Source organism: Micropterus salmoides, unplaced genomic scaffold, assembly GCF_014851395.1.
Source record: "Micropterus salmoides isolate LMB-PRFRI ecotype aquatic unplaced genomic scaffold, ASM1485139v1 Ms_hic_scaffold_11, whole genome shotgun sequence".
Lineage (NCBI taxonomy): Eukaryota > Metazoa > Chordata > Actinopteri > Centrarchiformes > Centrarchidae > Micropterus > Micropterus salmoides.
The window spans coordinates 29,305,021-29,322,232 of record NW_024040152.1 but is presented as its reverse complement, the minus strand read 5'-3'; the positions used below and the strand labels follow the sequence as shown (position 1 = coordinate 29,322,232).

The following is a 17,212-nucleotide window of genomic DNA, read 5'->3' as shown; positions in this document are numbered from 1 at the left end:
ATATATAACAATAGCGTGAAATCTCAAAGTTGCAGGTCCTCCTTGTAGACAGTCAGGAAGTATTAGATGCATTTAACAGCAGCGTTTCCTCTGGGTCACTGTATCATAGACGGCATGTTTTAGAGCCAGATGGTGGTTGAGTAATGGCTTGTAGCTTTGGATATTATTAAAGAGTGCTGGTAAAGAGATAAACTAGATGTGAATATCTTACATTGAAAGTAGTTATTATGGCAGATTATGTGTAAGGTAAAATACACATGCTTATTCTCTCTCACTCTCTCTGCATTACTGATGGCTGAAAAAGTTACACCTTCTAGCAGCAAATATTTATTGGTGTGCAATTGTTTACATGTTCAGTTGTTGAGACTCTAATCTAAGGTTGTTTTTTACATAATCCATTCAGGAATGAATGGAATTATATCATAGCCCGCATGCATAACAGTAGGGCTGCAGATGATTTTAGTACTCGAAGCTTCTATAGATTATTTCAACGACGTGTCGTTAAAGAAGTACTTTTGCTTGGTGGCGGCGCCCCCCCACCCCTCTAACAGGATCAGCTGTGTACATTGATAGATGATAGATATTTATTTGTCCTTTTGGAAATTCATAGTGTGTCATACAGCAAACATCAGACCAACAACACCAACAGACCAATAACCAGATAACTGCTTTACCAACACACACAAACATCACCCAAGTGCTATACAAGTTACACTAAGGTGCAGCACCCCGACACCCAGTTAACTCATGAGTGTGAAGTTACAACCCAAACTCATGGCCCAACCAGGAGAACAACAAACGCACATGTGGCTAGCCTTCAACTCAACAATCAATCATGATTTCAGTTATAGGCTAAAGTTGCTTTTACTGTTACCTGGCATAACAGCAGGTGCTTTCTGATCAGGTGCCGTCGTGCTGTTGGTAGGCAACAAAAGTTTTGTTTTACGGTGGATGGACTGTACATTACAGAGTTGTTGTTTTCTTTTAGCTTGAAATAATCCCATACTTTGGACACTTGCTGTTTTCTCTCTCTTCCTCCACTTTGCAAACAGCGCCATCATATTCACGTCACGTCCACACAGCGTAAGCGCGATGTGTGACAGTAATAAATGTATGTGCGAGACAGTGCACTTTATAAAAGAGGCAAATCAGAGAACACATGCCTCTTTTTCAGATGCCAATCAGAAGGAAAAATAAGAAGAAATGAACAGATCAATGCATGGATATGGATTTTCAATAAGCTTGCGAGATTTGAGTGTTACTATGTGGTTTTAGCTGAGTCAGACTGTGGAGCAGCAGTTTTGTGGAAGTGGGAATAAAGTGGCTTTCTATTGAGCTTAAACATCACATACCAGAGGACTGCTGACTGGTGGATGGGACATTTGAGCATAATAAATCAATTTGATGTTTCAGCTGGCTCACGATGACCAGTGTTACAACAATAAAGACCCTACATGAGCACATGCAATGAGCTTCAGCCAGTGTAAACTCTCAGGTAACACTTACTGTGAACTTTTTCTGTTGCTTGGCAACCACATGGTTAATTCTTCTTAGAAGGAAATAACATCAAATTATTAGTGATTTGAAAGTTCATTTCTTGAACATGCGGTTGTTTTCATTATCACAGGTGTGTTACTGTGCTGAACTGCCTCATTAAACAGTGTCCTCTTTACTTGTGTAAGATTAATCACAGCCATATGAACTCCATTCTACATCTAAGAAACACATCCTGGTAACATTTTGCTGTTCATTACTAGATTTAGTGGTGATAACTGCTGGATGATATGCAGAATGCACACATAGGACAATATGTAGAGTCAATACTCTCTTGTCCATTGTTTACTCTGTACTCTCTCTGGTCCTGCTTTCACTGCAGATAGCAAATAAAGAAGTTGTGACTGTCCATAGACTCCAAACACTTATTCAGACATAGTGATACAATTGTAATTCCTCAAGTTCTGTCCACTGAGGACTGAGACGACAAAACCAGCAGTTCCGGGAGCTGCAAACTGTGTACACGCTACTCACGGTGGCCCCTGGGTGCACATCCATTCCATCTGACTAACCTGTGTTTGTCAAAGACAGAGTCGTGCTGCTTGGCTGATCTGTCCATCCCCCACCAACACTTGGCAGTGCACACAAAGTGTCAAGCAGCTTTTTAAAATCGACCATTCTTTGAATGCACCCTTCAATCGGACGAAGAGCTTCTCAGGATAACGCACAACAAAGTAGGGCACAAGGCAGCTTGCCAGTGTTTGTGATCTCAAATATTGAAAGGCAGATGTATGCCCGCTCTCAAAAACTCCATCTGATGCACTTAGAAGCACTGAGTGAAATATTAATAGCTCTAGGAGATTCAGGCTGCTCAGTTTGTGCTGTGTTTGCATGGGATAGGAGTGTGTGCATGTGTGTGTAACTTTGTTCTTGTGATTGTATGAAACTGTTCAAATGGGTATCTTAAAATAAAAAATCTGAACAAATGTGAGCTGGTTTTTGTCTTTTCCCAAAAGTAAACTCCAGAGAAGTCATCTTAATATTAAACAACGCAAGACGTCACTACTTCATAATGCAGTTACTGAACAGGGAAGATCTAACAATATCTTCAAAATAATCTTCAATAAATAATACCATACTTATATGCCACAAAAAACTGCTGATTGATGTGATCATTAATAGAAATGATTAACCCACAGAGACAAGGCAGCCCATGTGCCAGCCAAATCACGAGCCGGGGGGGGTGAGTGCCACGTGAGCACAGCGCCTCTCTTTACTCTCTTGTTCATCTCACCTGACGATAAATCCCTTTCTATATCTATCTCCCCCTCCCCTCTGCCATGCTATCTAGACAGATCTGGACAGTGAGTGCTGATGGGTAGAAGTTATTATTAATCACTATAAGGTTGAACAGACAAGACGAATAGGCGCTGAATGCTTAGAGATGCACTGGAGAGACATGGGGAAGTGGACAAATCGACTGACCTTTACATGATCAGACCAGACCCCGCTCTGTCGGCCAGAGACATCACCGCACACTGCCTGCTAGGCTGTTTTTTTCGCACTGTCTGGCATCAACTAATACAGCTCAACCCTTCTCAAATGGTTACTGAGCGCTTTTGAAAAGGATAGGAAAAAAAATAAGCTGAGGAGTGAAGAAAAGTAATAGCCATGTTCTGCTTTTCCAGTGCAGAACAATACATATTGCTGCATTCAGCTAAAGGAAAATAGGTTTCAAAACACCAACACAACACACCGCTTTATGTCTATATCCCGCATGTGCACACACTCTCACATGCACTCTTAGAAACAAATACAAACAACTGGGGACGCCCACAGTTTGAGGTAGTGTTTTGCACTAAAAAATCACAGTCACGAGAGCATCACAACATGAAAAAGGTGACAAAACGTGAGCCGTGACGAGCAGCTGAGGTAATCAGCGTGGTAAGTGCAAAGCTGTTACGGCTGTAACACATTTTCCAAAATGAAATGACAACTTATTACCAAAAGCAATAAATTATCAGCATTATGCATGACAACACAGCTGCGGAGGTGTAATAAGAAAGAAAAGGGGGGAAAAAGGGAGGTAGAAAGAGAAAGAGAGGAATTTCCAGGACTATTGTTACCTAGATGAAAGAGAGAAAAGGGTATGAGAAAAGGGCATACTGTTGTCTTCATCTTCAGAAAATGAGTCCAATGCCCTTTCAGATAAAAAGTGGGAGAGGAAGAACCGGAGAAGAGAGCGGCGGTATTAGAGCTCAACATTCAGCACAGAAAACAACAGAGAAACCCAGACAGAACTATAGGCACACAAAAACAGATGCACACATGAACAGATATACTGTACACTGGCTGTGCAGCTGGGTGCCCTACCTGTTTGGCTGAGCTGAGAGGTGCTCCGGCTCTTGCGCGACATGCCAACCATGGCCTGCATTTTGGCACCAATGCTGGAGCGCCTCTTCTTGTCGTCAGTGCCTACCGTGCCAACCGCTGTGTCTGACTGGCTGCCGTCCGTCTTCTCCAAGTTACACATGTCCCCACTGACGCTTGTGCTCTTGGTCATGTTCATCCCGCCCGACGAGCCCATTTGCCTGTTTTTCATTTTGGATGCAAAGTCACTGTCAGCCACCACCATTGACAGGGGGGCAGGTGAGGACAGAGGAGAGAGGACAGGGCAGAGGAGATAGGAGGCCAGCAGAGAGGATGTGAAAGGAGAGATGATGGAAGGGGAAACCGGAGGAGGGGGACAGAAGAGGAAAGAAGAGAGGACAGGAGATGAGAAGGTGTGGGGTGAAAAGGAGAGAAGGACAGAGTTCAGGTACAGGAGTTCATGACTTACAGTATAGCTTTTAGGTTTTAACGTGTACTGTATAGCATAAAATAATGTTCATGCAGTGGAAAATCAACCTCTCCATACCCTACAGTATTTTGCTGCTTTAATCGTTGTGCACTAACTAAAGTTTCTTTGGGACTCTGAGTTACTTTTGTGAACACTTGAACCACATTGTGACTTCATTGACATTAAAAGTCTTTTAGTGAGATTTTCAAAGTTACTGACTACATCCAGTGTTTGTGATCTTCACTCACAGGCAGGCTGCAGGATTCTTATCATGATTAGCAGTTAGTGTTTATAAGCATTTATTAAGTGTGTTTGTTAGTGTGTTTGAAAAACACATTTTCTTTTCATTAGTGACACATGTAGTCATTCCAACACTGTGGTGTGCAGTTCGGTATCTGTTATTTAGTCTGTGATATTATCTGTCAGCTGGTGTTTTGGTATTTTCCTTATTTCTGTTCTGTTCCTTGTTGAGTGTTGTCCTGTTTCCTGGTTGGTTCTATCTCTGATCCCTACCCTGGTCAGTGTTGGTCCTTGTTTACTGTTTTAAGGTTTAGTTCCTGGTCTTTTGTTCTCTGTTTAGCCTTGTTCATTCCACAGTTCATTTGCATGTTAAGTTTTGCTCATTTATACTTGTCTGTCTTGTATCTTAGGTTTAGCTCTTTGTCTTTGTATTTACTCCTTGTTCTGTGTTTGCATTATTTCAGCTTTGTCTGCTCTGTGTTCTGTTTAATCCTTGCATCTGTCTGTTTTCCCTGTTGATTGTAGTTTATTTGTGATCTGTCTGCTTGTGTCTGGATTAGTTTATTATTTGTATTATTCTGATCTGTTACGTCTTATATTGACAATGTCTGTTTAGTCTTCAGTAACCTGTATCCTGTCTGTTACTCCAGAAGCCCTCTGCCTGCCTGTCTCGTTAGTCCTGATCCCTCTCACCTGTGTTGCTCCTGCCTGCTCGTTAGTTCCTGGTATATAAATGTTGGTGTTTCTGTTCAGTCCCTGTCCGGTCATTGTAGCGCGAGTGTGCTCTGTCACAAGATGTGTGTGCTACCTGCTTCAGTATTACCTAGCTTAGCTTAGCTATCGTTTTGGATTTTTGCCAGTCATCACCTGTAAGCTGTATTCTTTTGTGGATTAAAAACCCTGAAGTGTACCTCTGCTCTCCAGTGTCAGGCTTTCACCTGATTTGCGCTCACCCTCAAATCCCTTTCTGAGCACTTTGTGGACTTCTCATTGAGAGTTCATTCTTGACCTGGAACCACTAGCGTTTTGTGCGCAAATAAGCAAACAAAACAGGGCCCCGCATGTACAAAACATTACTCCATAGTGCTATTAGTGTTCAAAAACGCACATTTCAGTCTCAAGTTTTACAACTGGGCAAGCTTCATCTGCTGATGAAGATCACGTGATATGATTGAAAGCTCCAGAAAAGCTAGTAATGGACCTAGTTATTGTTATTGTTTTGCCCCTTGCTGTTTGAACGTTCAATGTCATATATTCCAGGTAAATGTGCCACAGTTTAACGAACATAAAAATGACTCAGTGCCTACGTTTTATGTTAAAAGTATCTGCCTATTTACATACAACTTAGGAATAGTAGGAAAGGCCAAGTTCATGCTATTTAACATGTATAGTTAAATAGTCTCAAGCACTGAAAGTAAAGTTTTGCTCCTTTTTTCCAGAAAAAAGTATTAAAAATTAAACCCCACACAGTACTTGTGCACTAAACTGCACACAAAAAGAAAGGTTGTCTGTCATCAGCATTATTCACTAGCTCTTCCTGTTTGAAATGAAATAGGCCACTGTCCAAATTAAGGTCTAATTTTAGTTCTGCTATTACAATTATCTTTAAGAGACAAATTACACTCTGTATCATAGGCTCTGCATTCTTAATGGGATGGGAAACATGTATCACCCTCAGGCTACTATTCATTAATTAAAGTGCCTGACCTCCACCATGTAACTGTCTTATAAAGACAACTTATAGAGAGAGACACTAACTAAAATGGGAGAAGAATCAATGCATTTTGACAATTGACTCCATCAATTTCCTCAATTAGGCTCCTTCAAATTCTGCTCCTTGATGTATTAGACATGTTCAACTCTGTCGTATTAGAATGAAGAAAATGATCGTATATAAACAAAGATTATGTCTGACATTGTTATAGGATTTCAAGTGCAGGCAACAATATTGCATTACCTTGACGTTGAAGGTGAGTGATGCATTTAATTCAAATGCTCACCCTTGCTATAGCGTCAGCACTCTGAAAACACAGGGACTAGACTATGAACACCTTGTCCCTGTGTTTTCAGGTCTTATGGTGCCAGAGAGAGAGCTGCTCACATTCTCAAGTAGTTAGATAATAAATAATATTTGCAATTTAATCTTTCATCAGTAAGAACTCAAGAATGATCGCTCAAAATAAAAAAACACAGTTCTGGTTGTTTATACATCTTATTTTGGTTGCCAGCTGGTGGTGAAATAAGTCAGATGTGCTCTCAAGTGCTCAGTATAAAGCCTTTTGTGTATGCCATTTCTAATGCCAGCGTGTTCTGTTATGGATCAGCCTCTACTTTAATACATAAATATTGAATTCATATTGGGGGATTAGTGCCTTTGATCAGTTAATGCAGCCCAGAAGCTTTGAAGAAGACTTCAAGCACCGCAACTACTGACAACACCACAGGCCAATGTGGTACAGGTGACATTCTAAAATATGCTCTTTATCACAGTCAGGCTGCATTTCATCTTCCATTACATCAAATATCAACACAGTGACAAGGTCAGGGGGACTGGGGCATTGTCTTGTATATATTATTACCGTCTGAGGGCAAAATGGATGAGTAGAGAGACTATTAAGACCCTTTCAAAGAGAAAATCATGTTGCATGACTCATTTAAAAAAATACTGACTACTATAATGTATTGATCTAATGGGACAAATGTTTTTCTAGTCTAACTGGACACACTAGTCAACATGTTTATATCTACAGTAGGACAATCTTTATCCATGTCCAAGAAGTAAATTTGTCTAAACAACGAACATCCTCATTGAATAACCGACTGGTCTAACTGGACAAATTGTACAGATCAAACTGCCTGATTTACTGACTTCACTTTGACTTGACTTAAAATAAGTGCAACTCTGTAAAATACATGTACACCAGCATCTACTCAGTGTCCCTCCAACACCCACTCTCATTAAATGAGAGTGGGTGTTGTTACTGTACCTCAACTCTCTGAACAGGTCACTCAGGACAGTCTCACTGTGTAAATGTGCCTATTTAGAAAACTGGGACTCTCCAGGGATTTCTGATTTTCAACCTCAGCCCAAAGAACATAGTGTCCCTTATCATGCAGATTGCTCACTGTGCATTTTCATCTAGGCCAAGATGTTCCCAAGGCAAAATAAGACCTGGATTTTTTCTTCTTTTTTTTTGTCTTGTGAAAGTGTTGACACCATGCTGTCTTTCAATTGGGGAAATCTACACACTATAAGATAACAATAGCATCCAACCACTAGATAAAAAAGGTAAGTAATCTCTGAATTTCACTTGATGATCATCATAAGCCAAACATGACCAGTAAAAGTCATCAGTAAACAGTACATCAAGTGTAAATAGAGTTTTCTGACTTTATCTTTATTTAAAAAAGATTTAGATCAGCCCAAAGAAGCTGCTTTACTGCAAAATGACTCAGAAACACTGCAGTTTACTTGTAAATCCCATTGCCAAGCAACTTTCAACACTCAGTAATGTTACTATGTAGTTATGCTTTAATTAAATTCTTACAACAGATATGTTGTGTTGACAGCTGGATAATGAATGCTGTATGTCTATGTAAAAGTCATCTCGTTCGCCTTTCACAGGATTGCTGCTTCTTTATCAGGTGAGGCAGAAAAACGGTTTCCATGGCAACTGTGCACCCCCGGCCAGAGCGTTAGCATGCGCACATGCCTGTCAATACAGCTGCGAAGTTTGATTAGTTAAAGTCTGAAGCTCATAATGAAATGTTATCGTCAGCAGTAGAGTTAACACAGATACAGCACTCTCCCTGAATGGGGTGGGCGGACCAGGCGATTAAAGTAAACAGCGCTTCTTTCCTTTTAGTAATGATCAGCACCTGTCCTTCAAAACACGACATCTTTACTCTCCCTCACATGACTGAGCTAGTGCCTCCGTAACAATATTGGATGAAAGAGAGAAGGAGGAGCAGAGGGGATGTGGGATTTAAAAGTGCTGATAGAAAGCTCCTTACATCCTGGAGACCGCTGGACACAACACCAGCTTAGAGCCCCACGTGCGCATATGCCTCCCTGTGCAGTGGAATGGACTAAAATGGACTAAAGATGCATATGGCTATCATGATGTTCGGACGCCAAGCCAATGTGAACAGGCTTGTTTAATGTGTAGCAGATGTATATTTACACTGTGACGTCAATACATGAGTCATAACTAAATGTAGCTAGCAGTGTTCTTTCTGCCAAACCTTTTATCAGTTGAGGCAGGTAGCATCTTATCCATTACACAGCAACTTCCTGACTCCTCAAATGATCTCTAGACACAGTATTGATTATTTTCAATATTTTATAGTATCGCTGTTGAGGCTCTCATAGTAAGGCGCAGTCCTCTGAGTTTCTTTGTACAGGCTGATGTGAGTGTTGTCACTGGCAGTTTATATAAGAGCACATGGGAAATATAGGTCCCTTTTCCCCTAACATATAACATGTCAAAACAACACTGAAATTTGTGGCTTCGATGCTCAATGCCACATATGCAGTACTTATTTAAAAGTCTACTTACATTCACAAAATAAGAGCATAACTCTGGGCGGCAGATCAAAGATCTGTGAAATATACTGAAATAATGTGTTCCTCCAAGTACAGAACTGTATGTGTAATTAAAGTGCAAGGGTTAGGAATGGAGTTAGGCACATCATCTTGAGGTGTGTCTTCATTTAGATACGTAGAGGAAATGCATTAAATACAAATACTAAAAGCAAAGACTCACAAAAGCAAATTCTCACATTTGAGAAGCTTGAACTAACAAATGTGTGGAATTTTTCCTTGGAAAACATCTCAAAAGATCAACTACTCAATTGATCAATTCATTGTTTCAGCTCCAATCTCCTTCTTATGGCAGGAAATGAATCATTAAAGATAATGAATAGAGTGATTTATTCTACTGTTTTATATTTCTTATTTAATATAAGCAATGCCTTGGGCAGCAAAGTTAAAAGATAATTGAGCATCTATAATTATTGTGTAAGTACCTTTAAGTTATATAATTATTGTGTAAGTTATTTCATTGCACATTTGACTACAAATAGGATTATTGGTGAACATTTGATTCATTTGGAGCTATTGTATATACTGTGTTAACATTAGTTTATAAAGGTTTGCATTTTTCTTTAGTACACAGACCCTGAGAGTGTTAACTATTTTAACATCACTGTAAAACATAACATTTTGAGGTAAATTTCCTATTTATTTACTGTGCACTGTGTGCAGGTGCAACACTCACATGGACATCTTCACTAAACCTGAATGAGAAATATTTTTTTAGTTATCCTCACATATATCTTTTCATCAAGCAGAATGTGCAATGACTCACATGTGATAGATTTATACTGTAGCTGTCATGAAGGAATTAGGGTTGATCACACAGATAAGAGTTGTCAGTATGTTAAAAGCAGGACAAATCCAGCCCACTTTCAGTCAAGGAGGAAAACATTGTTTGAAATTAGAATACTGTAGCTGTATAATTATATTCTGTATGTTCAGAAAATATTTCTAAAGGTTTCCAGTGACTTAACTGAAAGTGAACTGATTGTTGGTATAGGGTCTAGGTATGAGGGTTGCGGTGTTACACAGAGAGAAAGAAATGTTCTGGGCATGTTGAGGAGTAGCTGAAGGAATGTGGGAGGTTTGGGTTGACAAGTTGCAGGTGCAGAGTGACACTGTAGAAGTCAGACAGCATGTGAAAAACACAGACAGGCAAAACACTGACGCAACATCCCAGCACTGAGCAGCACAAATAAAACATTCAAGCAGCAGACTGCAGCCTAAATAGACAACACTGCACTGTCTCAGGAGTTGTATATCTTCCTTTAGCTGTAGCTAAACTGTGTAGGTACTATACCTGTATAGCTTTCAGTGTATATGCTCATGTTTCTGACATGTGCATTTGGCCTCCAACACATGTGGTATGAGTTTTCTTAATCAGACCGTACACACTGGTGCAGTGTTAATCGCACATAAGAGTGTATTGCTTTTATCTTAATGTGTTTTCTCTCAAGTCCAAGCAGACACTGAGCAATGTGGGTGAGAGGCACTAACTTGGATCCTGCTGTGATTGTGATTTGATAGTGAAGACATCTTATTAGGATGGCAAGCTAAGCTTTTATCCTGCTGAGGGATACTAAATCAATTTGTTCTTGAATTTGCTCTTGACATACTTTTTCCACCTGCTAGTCCTACACTCTTCAGAAATGAAACTATACTCTCTTGTGCCCACTATAAAACAGTGTCATGTTAAATATAGTCTTAAGGTGTCAAGACCAAAGTAGTCTGCATGAGTCAACTTAAAAAGTAAAGATTTCCATACATGCATTCAGTATTGTATGTGTGATTAAATTACATTTCAAAAACAGCAGCAAATTTTTCCAGAGGCACTGTTCTGGTTAGTCAGAATAATCCTTAGGCCTCAATATCGACAGTTTACCATGTATTCGGCCGACGCTGAAAAATAGTCTAATAAAATCTGTTGTAAGTCTGTGGATTAGTCACCAGGATGTACACTGCTCAAAACAATTAATGGGACACCTATTAATCACAGTGTGGATCAATGTCACTTGTTTTGGTGCAAATGAAAGTGACAACAGGTTCACTAGAAAGGCAACAGCAAGACAAGCCTCAAAAAGGGAATGGTTTTGCAGGTGGCGGCAACCGAAAACATTGATGTTTTTCACCCAGACATTTAAAAATAAAACATTTAATAGCTGTAATCGTAATACTGCGCTACAGTGAAACCGTGATATTTTTGCTTAAGGTTATCATACCGGCCCATGCCTACTTTGATACTGTACATGCACACTTAGTTCTCTGTACTGTATACTTGCAAAAGATATCGTAAAACTGAAACTGACCCCCTTTTTCTTCTTTGACATTTTGGTGAACTACTACTTAAATGCTTGCTGTACTGTTTCCGTGTCCATCTTCTCTGCTGCTTAAATGTGAAAAGGCTGCATGGGTTACTAAACTGTTGTCAGCTCACACTTTAGTATTGGTTAGGGTTAATAGGGCCACAGTTAAGTAATTATCAAGATTGGAGGGGTGGAGGATAGTCACCACACTCTGCGTTGCACATTGCCATACAAACGTGCAAAAGTCAGTGGGCCACTGGGAGCTACAGGTCTTCATTATTATTAGTAGGAGTTTACATTTAGAGGCTGCCACACACGTGTTACCTGAGGTCAGTCTCTGAGATACTCCTCTGGCGCAAGTCCTCTTCTTTCTCCACCAAATCCTCCTGATGCTCCTTGTCTGTGTCTACCTTTCCCCCTGATCCATTCCTCCCTCCGTGTGATCTCCCTGCTTTACTAGCCCTTCTCCCTTCCTCTCCTACTCCCCCTCCCCCTCCCGCCTCCTCTTCCTCTAGCACTTCTCCTAACTGCTTGTCCCCCTCCCGAGACTGGCTCCTTGATCGCAACTGGCTGAAGACGGAGACAGAAGCAAGAGAGCAGCACATGCGAAGCACAAAGAAAACCAAACAAAGCATGGATATTGTCAACAACAAGAGAAAGAAAGACAAACACAGAGACACAGTGTGGCCAAGATCAAAAGCAGACTGAAATAAATAACAGAAAACAAAACTGTAGACTTACAGCAAAGCGCCATGCAAATGAATTTGTTTTTTGCTTTGGTATGAGACAACACTAAAGAGATGCAATGTGTTTTATGTTTCAATGTGTGTTGCCAGATATGGACAAACTTCCTCAACTGTCTGCCTGAATGAGCAGAGTTCAGCCGTTTGGTTCCAGAGTTTCCTAAAATGGAGCCAAACCTGAACTCATCACACTGAGAAAATGACACAGTGATAGAGGGTGCATTTTTCTCTTTAAGCTTAGCCAGGTTCAAACTGTTTCACAGCTGAAAACGTCTGGACATGGCAACATATATGGAATGACAGGTTCACTGCTGAGGGGGATTTGTCCATTCCTGATAACAGCTTGATGAGTTTAAAGAGTGAGACACAGATCACTGTCCCCTGGTGTGGACATTAGCCTACCGGATCTTGCGGTTTCCTTGCGGCCTTTCTGATTGGACAGACATGTAGCTCGTGCTGCTGAACCGAGAGGCACTACTGGTTCTCGACACAGCGGACACGTCGCTTACATCACTGTCCGATGACTTGGCCGACAGGTTATCTGAGCCCCGTGGATCTCTGCCTGAACGCTGCAGAGAGGACAAAAACAACGGGTAAATGGTTATTATTATGGTGATGACACACACAAAAAAAATATTTCTGGTGCTTGACTTGTGCAGTCCTTTTGGTACATGCTCTTTTCAAATGTTTATTTGGTTATTCATACTGTACTTGTGAAAAGGAGATACTCATTCAACATGTAGTGAGAGACTAATATAAACTTTAAAAAGTGACAACCAGGTATCAACTCTAAGTGCAACCAAAACACTGCTCGCATGCCTTTAGTCTTTTTAGGGACAACCAGTCTTGATCAAGAGAAGTTCTTCTGCAGAAGTGGGCCAATGAATGTGAACAATGTAGACACATTAGTTTAGCTCTCAGAAGAGCACGAAAAGAAAGAGTAGGGATGATGTTGTAACATAAAGTATATTAGCTGTGCCTTTTGAAATGTCACAATAAACTTCAAACATATCAAAGAGACATTAAAGTAGTACAAAAGCATTATGCTGAGGTTTGAATCCTGCTGGTTTTCACAACAGGAGATGATGTCTAGGAAATTTGGTAATAATGCAAGACCTGCCTTACTTAATAATTTACTTTAGTGGTACAAATTATTGAATTTCTTAATTTGCAATTAATCAAATCCTGTTTACATGTTAGTACATCTGTAATAATAATAAAATAATATCAGGTATAAAAGGGCATTTCAGACACGTTTTAAAGTATGTAAAAATACTCTGCTGTGATGTATATTTTGTTTAACATGGTTACCCTATATAAAAAGTAAATATATATATATGAAAAGAAGCTGGAATCACATCTATGCTTTTTCCCTCATTGAGAAATTCTGGATCTATGAATGCCCCGCCCACCCCCACTGCTTGCTTGGTTGACCGGTGAAGGAGCAGTGGCATCAAGATGACTAGTGTTAGAGCAAACATACATAGTAGATAGCGGAATGAAGCCCCAGAGTTCTGTTTACATCCAGAAACTGCACTCCACCATATTTTCTGTCAAAACTTTCACTCTGCTAGTGCAAACTCTCGCTCTCTTTACTAACAAGTCGCTCTGCGCTATAGGATTCAGGTTTCTTTGCTGTGGGATTCGCTAGACAGCGATTGGCATTTGAATTTGTGATGTACCAAATCTAACTTTGCCCAGGGTACGTTTGAATCTCAGATTTTAGGGAAGTGTACAGAAATCCCAACCTTCAGTGGTGGAATGTGAAAATACCTATCTAGTGCCAAACTGTGCACAGATACAGTAAAGTCAAGGTCTGAAATTTTAGGAAACAAACAAAAGAAAAGACATATTTGAGTGAAGGGAATCATCCTATGATATAATTTTACTAAATAATAGTTTTGAATTCAGAACTTTTACTTGTAATGGAGTGTTTTTACATTGTGGTATTACTTCTTTTACTTAATTAAAGGATCTGAGTGCTTCCACCACAGGAATGCAGATGGTTTAATGGTATAATGTAAGCAGTAACATTTAGTTGGCCTCCAAGACAGATTTTTACAAAACTAGCTTTACACTGAGGCTTCCTTGGAAGCTCATCTGGGATGAAAATCTTGGCACCCTGATTGATTTGTAAAACTGAATGTGTAAATACTGTACTGTATATATTTTTTGTGGGATGTTTGCAGTACCTCAAGTGTTACGCTAACTGTTCTATCTCACACAGGCTCCGCCCTCTACTGGACTCTATGGGTACTACCTCCTCCAATCACACGCACACACTTGCCCACTCAAATTTTATCGTGCACGTAGCCGACCAATAGGATGTCGCTACCGATACGTGAGTGACGTATAAATAGCAGTGTCCCTACTGCCTCAGCATCCTTTTTTCTTCTTTCTTTTGCCTACAGTGACTGTCTCAAGGGTGAGGCTTCACATGCACAATGCTGGTGTTGGACCAGCCTCTCTAGGTTTTTCTCCTCAAATTGTGGAGAGGCAGACTCAGGCTGGTCTAGCCACTGAGGTCGCGCAGACCATCCAAGCGGCGGGCAGTCTCCACCATGTCTTGCTGTAAAGCTAAGTGGTTGGGCTTTCAGCGTTGATGCATTGAGAGGGAGACGGATCTGCCTACCTGTTCGGTGGGATCCGTTTTCTCTTTCCTGCAAGGTCTGATGGAGAAGGGGCTGTCGCGCTGCAGCTATCTCTCCTGTCACAGGGGGTTTGGTGACAAAACAGTCTTCACCTACTCCCTCGTGATGCGCAGAAATGCAGCGACCGGTGTCGTGTCTCTCAGCGCCTCAGTAGGACTTGCTGCTTGTGTTGGTAGTTCTAATATCTGCACCTTATGAGCCCCTGGAGCAGTCCTCATTGAAAATGCTATCTCTTGAACAGCCCTGCGCCTTGCTCTCACCTCTGCTAAGAAGGTGAGTGAGCTGTGTGCCTGTCAGTTCACCCCAGCTGCATGCTGGTTCTTGGTGTCCACAGTGCAGCCAGATTGAGACAACACACCTCCTTTGTTCTTAAGAACATAAGGGGCATGTTCAGGTCCAGGACAATAAAACTGGATGCTTTCTACCCCCCTACCCCACTTAGGGTGCAGGGAGGTGAGAGTGCATCTGTTATGCCCATATGTGCACAGCCCCCATTCGATGCACTGGTCAGCTGTTCGTCTGTTTCAGTGCAGTCAGTAAAACCCTGTCCAAGAAGAGCCTGGCCAGCTGGCTTTGTGAGTGGATCTCCCAAGCCTGTACACGGGCGGGAATAGACCCAACCTTAGCGGTGCGTGCACATTCCACTCGGAAGTGTGGAAGTGTCTACGACCCTTTTTCAGCGGGGTGTGTGTCGAAGAGATCTGCACAATGGCATCTTGGCCCTTACTGTGCCCATTTGTGCTTTTCTATCTCTTGGATATGTCGGACTCCTTCTCGGGATCCAGCTCGCAAGTGCGACCTAGGATCTGAAAAGTGAGGATCTGGTGACTACTGGGTGTAGAAGGGGAACATACACTGGCAGTGCCTGACGTTCCAGTGAGAAGTCAGGGCAGTCCAGGTGTTAATGGTCAGGCCAAGCCCCTATTGGTCCAGCGACCTTCTCAGGGTGTACCACCACTCTGTCACTAGGTGATGTAGTAGTCGGGGCTTTGGCCGGCCTGTGGCCGACCGGGTTGGTGTGGTGGACTTTGGCTTGTCGCGGCTAGGGCGGACAGTCATCGGGCTACATATACATACCCATAGAGTCCAGTAGAGGGCGGAGCCTGTGTGAGATAGAACGAAGGTTACGATATGGTAACTCTAGTTCTATAAGCACAGGCGGAGCCCTCTAACGATGAGACCTGCCGCTCTGACGCCGTCTGCTGAAGAGGCGGTTGGATGCTGAGGCAGTAGGGACACTCCTATTTATACGTCACGCACGTATCGGTAGCAATGTACTATTGGTCGGCTATGTGCACGATTAAATTTGAGTGGGCAAGTGCGTGCGTGCGTGTGATAGGAGGAAGTAGTACCCATAGAGTTGAGTAGAGGGCTCCGCCTGTGCTTGTAGAACAATGGTTACCATATTGTAACCTTCGTTTTGTATTACATTGCAGTTTAAGAGCAAACGCTCATAAGTCTTGTTTAATACTAGTGAGAGCATTGTTTTGTCAATGGTACTTCCAAGAAGGATCATGTTCAACAGAGAAGGACAACTCACAATTGAATCTGCTTTTTATAGACTCCTAGCAAACACATTGGCTGCCCCTCATGCGATAGTTTTCATACCACAGACTTAAAAGGAAAGCAGGCCAGAGAGCCTTTGTACGGCTTGGCCCAGACTGCGGTGAGATACCAGACTCAGGCCAAGCTCTCTAAACATATTGAGGATGCCTCCAGAACAGAGTAGTAAACACATGATCCTGCACACGCTTATTGTCACATTCCTTGAATTTACAACAAAAGGCTTTAAGGCTTAGTTTACCCAGTTGACAAAGGGGAAACACATTTCCACACTTGCTTCTGGTTGTATCCAGCATTGCAGATGATTTTGCTTTCATGTGCTAAGATTTGGAAGTACCCACTTGTGTTTGTATGTCTTAAAGCACTGAAGAATGTCATCTGAAAAGCACAGCAGCTGTGTCTCTTCATATAAACTTTGTCTCAGTTACTCAAAAGAATCCACAGACCCGGCTTTGAACATGAATTATTATGATTATAATTATTTACTACCTTCAGTTAAAAATATTTCCCAACAAAAAGTGTCGTAAGTGAGGTCTGGGAAGTTTACTAAGACATTGTTTCTGGGAAGGTATGTTGTTTTTCAGATGAATTATTTCATTGAAATGTCAAAGCAAACTTTGTGCATGGCTCAATACCAGTCAGAGTAAAAGTATCTGTTTTGCTTTTTGTGATTTGGGTGAACTGACCCTTTAAAAAAAACATTTGACCCTAAACTAACTTCCAACCTTTGAACCAAGTTGAGTGTTTACCTGTTTTGGTGTGTTTATGTGACTTTCTCAGTG

The 17,212-nt window shown here is 41.3% G+C and overlaps 1 protein-coding gene across 17 annotated transcripts in view; it reads right to left on the bottom strand.

Moving 5' to 3' along the window:
• The window catches only part of rims2a (regulating synaptic membrane exocytosis 2a), a 128,790-nt gene that overhangs the window by 16,644 nt on the left and 94,934 nt on the right, over window positions 1-17,212 (bottom strand). For 16 of the 17 annotated variants that reach the window (XM_038712161.1, XM_038712167.1, XM_038712162.1 and 13 more), the window contains 2 exons: window positions 12,619-12,785; window positions 3,868-4,112 (listed from right to left, as the gene is read on the bottom strand). In XM_038712161.1, coding sequence (XP_038568089.1) covers window positions 3,868-4,112; window positions 12,619-12,785 — 412 coding nt within the window. The remainder of the gene's footprint in view (window positions 1-3,867; window positions 4,113-12,618; window positions 12,786-17,212) is intronic. The other variant, XM_038712178.1, reaches the window with a different exon arrangement.